This window comes from Pistacia vera, unplaced genomic scaffold, assembly GCF_008641045.1.
Source record: "Pistacia vera cultivar Batoury unplaced genomic scaffold, PisVer_v2 Contig377, whole genome shotgun sequence".
Taxonomy (NCBI): Eukaryota; Viridiplantae; Streptophyta; class Magnoliopsida; order Sapindales; family Anacardiaceae; genus Pistacia; species Pistacia vera.
In genome coordinates, this window is record NW_022196198.1 from 649,434 (window position 1) to 652,541 (window position 3,108).

Below are 3,108 nucleotides of genomic sequence, written 5' to 3' on the forward strand. Positions count from 1 at the left end.
GGTGCGTTTTACCATTTTAATGGCGTTTCTGAGCCTGACCGGGGCTTGACTGTTGTCGTGTCGAGTCAGTAACAGTTATTGAGTCAAACAGTAAAGAGTCAGTGCTTACTGGAGCAAGAGATGGAGACGAAGAGCGGCAACGCTAGCTCAACGATGATACTCCATAACGCGGTGATAGTTACAATGGACAACGAAAGCAGAGTATTTCGAAACGGAGGCGTTTTTATTGCACGAGATCAAATCAAAGCCATCGGTCAATCTGCCGATATTCTTCGACAGTTTTCCTCGTTGACCGATCAACTCGTCGATCTTCACGGCCGAATCCTACTTCCTGGTAATCTGTACATCTCTGTCGGAACCAATTAACATGAATCAGTTTTTGTTTCTGAAAGAAAGTGAAGTGTTTTCGGAATGAAAGCATTTACTCTTATTAGTGTTAATATTCAAATTATGGTTGTTTATGATAGGATTGATTAATACTCACGTTCACACATCTCAACAACTAGCAAGAGGGATAGCTGATGACGTGGATTTGATGACCTGGTTACACGATCGAATCTGGCCTTATGAATCTAACATGACCGAAGAAGATTCTTACATCTCCACTTTACTCTGCGGAATTGAACTCATTCACTCTGGTGTAAGACAAATAATTTTTAAAATATTATTTTCAATATTTAAAAAAAAAAAACAAAATAAATTTATAAAAGATGTACCAAACATGCCCTTATTCATAATCTCCGTTTGATTTATTTCCTCCAAAATTAACCAAAACATCTAGAGAAAACTTAAGTAGGTAAATTGGAGTTTGACACAAGACCTAATGAGATAAACCCATGTAGAAGTAATTACCTTTATTACTTGAATACAAAATGGAATGGATTATATATTATACGAGGGAGAACAACGTTTTCCCACCCAAGGTTTGGTGAAATGACACTTTTCCACCCTTCAAGTTTCAAAATGACACTTTCTCACCATTTGTTAGGTTCTATTATGTTTTTCATTAATATTTTATTAAAAATATGAAAATAACCTTAAATATTTGACTATATAAAATTTTCATTATTTTTTAATTAACCAAAAAGTCAACTATTAAAAAGTCAAAAATAGTTAACCTCACCTAAAAAGTTAGGAGTAATGTTATAAAATTGTTTAAAATTAAATGACCTTAATATTTATTTATTTATAATGTCATCAATATTTCATTACTATTATTCAGTAATCTACTAAATTTATAATATTTTTCATAATATAATGATTTTCATTTTTACTAATTAATATAGAAAATCAATATTCTTAATTAATTAAATAAACAAAGGAAAAAATATATCTTTATATTTGAACTAATAAATAATTGAGTAAAAATTTTAACTTAACTAAATTTTTTTTTATAATAAACTATTTAAGGGTATTTTCGTTATTTCAATCAAATATTAACAGAAAATACTAACAGAACCTAACGAAAAGTAGGAAAGTGTCATTTTGAAACTTGACGGGTGGGAAAGTGTCCTTTTGCCAAACCTTAGGTGGGAAAATGCCGTTCTCCCATTATTCAAGTATAAATAAATAAAAGGCTAAAAGTCAATTTAGGGGAGGACTGAGGAGAAATCCAATTTGACCGTATGAAAAAAAGAGTGCCAAATCGCCTAACCCAAGTCAAATTAGGGATGGAATTAATGTCTCTTTCATGGAGGTTTTTTATCTTATAAACAAAGCATTAACCATAGTCCAATTTACATGTATTTATAGGTTTTTTTATTTTTTTTCTTAAGAAGTAATTAATAGTATTCCTTGGATAATGACATTATTATATTTATACTTCTTGTTATGTTAACCATTGGAGAGTGATTGAGTTAATACGAAACGTTGGTAGTTGTGATCTTAATTAATTATGGGTTTTTTTTTTCTTGATAATAATAGCTTTGTTTTTTGTTGCATTATATATTAAACAGAGTAAACGGCATGTTCCCACCCAAGGTTTCGTGAAAAGGCAAGTTTTCACTCGTAATTCCATAAATTTCAGATTATCACCTTTAAACTAACACCGTTAACAATTTTTAGGTTATGATAAGGGTGCAAAGGCCGTTATAACCATATTGCTCTTAACAAAAAATAAAATAAAATAAAAAATTACTTAGTAGGAGGCAGCACATTTTAGTAGAATACGTAGCACATTAGCAAATGTCGTCACTTACTTTTTTTGTTGTTTTTCCAACGATGGCGACTTTCCCCATCACTACCAAACTTCTCCTCGAGCCTCACACGCCAAAGCCCCACTTACCCTTTCCTTATTGACCCCACTAATCATCAAATTCCGACCAATTTATGATTCGTGATTCGTGCATCCATCCATCTCATTATAACCTATTTTGACCACCCAAATCCACCCTCTCACTGCCCATAGACTCATCGATTTCTCCTCTTCAAAAGGCCCCAACAACCAAAATCATGTTAGCTCTCTAGTTGCTAGTGACCTCCTCTAGGGTTTCTTGTAGGTTTTTGTGAATTTGGGTTTAAATTTTAATATTTCTAAAGTTAATTGGGTGAATTGGTTGTGTCTTTTGGAGAGGATGATCATTTTGAAGTGTTTTGTGTTGTTTGGGTCTTTTTTTGTTTTTTGGCCGATTTCCTCCCAGCGACGACTCACAATCCCTCTCCCTTTTTGTGCACACTAGGTGTTTGAGGGTTATTTTGAAATTTTTATTTTCATTTTAGATTTAATGCAGTGCAAACCACCACTTTATCATTTAATCGTTGTATCAACCGATTTTTTTGTTAATTTAAAAGGTGGAAATCTGGAATTTATGAAACAAGTGGTGAAAACTTATCATTTTGCGAAACCTTCGGTGGGAACATAACATTTACTCTTAAATTAAAAAGGAGGATTGATGGGCAAATGTTGGTCCCTAAACACCAAAACAAATTAGCTTTTAATTTTGATTCTTTGAATAATGAGGGAAATTAGGCCTATAAATTGATTGCATGGTTTGCCAATAAGGTGCCATAACTCAGCCTCACCAATTTTCGTGAATATTTAATTAATTTGTAATCTCCCGCCACTCCCGTGATTTTGTCTTACCTGAAATTGCACTGTTCTATTTACTT

At 32.6% G+C, this 3,108-nt stretch overlaps 1 protein-coding gene across 1 annotated transcript; it reads left to right on the forward strand.

Moving 5' to 3' along the window:
- On the forward strand, window positions 1-2,094 carry LOC116140751 (5-methylthioadenosine/S-adenosylhomocysteine deaminase-like). The gene is made up of 3 exons (XM_031426328.1): window positions 1-334; window positions 468-640; window positions 2,065-2,094. Exons 1-3 carry the CDS (start codon window positions 121-123, stop codon window positions 2,092-2,094), a joined length of 417 nt encoding a protein of 138 aa, XP_031282188.1. The 5' UTR covers window positions 1-120.
- The last annotated feature ends 1,014 nt before the right edge of the window (window positions 2,095-3,108 follow it).

Bases quoted from the DNA above. Each gene is read 5' to 3' on its own strand.
- LOC116140751 (XM_031426328.1), top strand. From the start codon at position 121: ATGGAGACGAAGAGCGGCAACGCTAGCTCAACGATGATACTCCATAAC. The intron at 335-467 runs GTAATCTGTACA...TGTTTATGATAG, and splicing joins CGGCCGAATCCTACTTCCTG to GATTGATTAATACTCACGTT. The intron at 641-2,064 runs GTAAGACAAATA...AACAATTTTTAG, and splicing joins TTGAACTCATTCACTCTGGT to GTTATGATAAGGGTGCAAAG.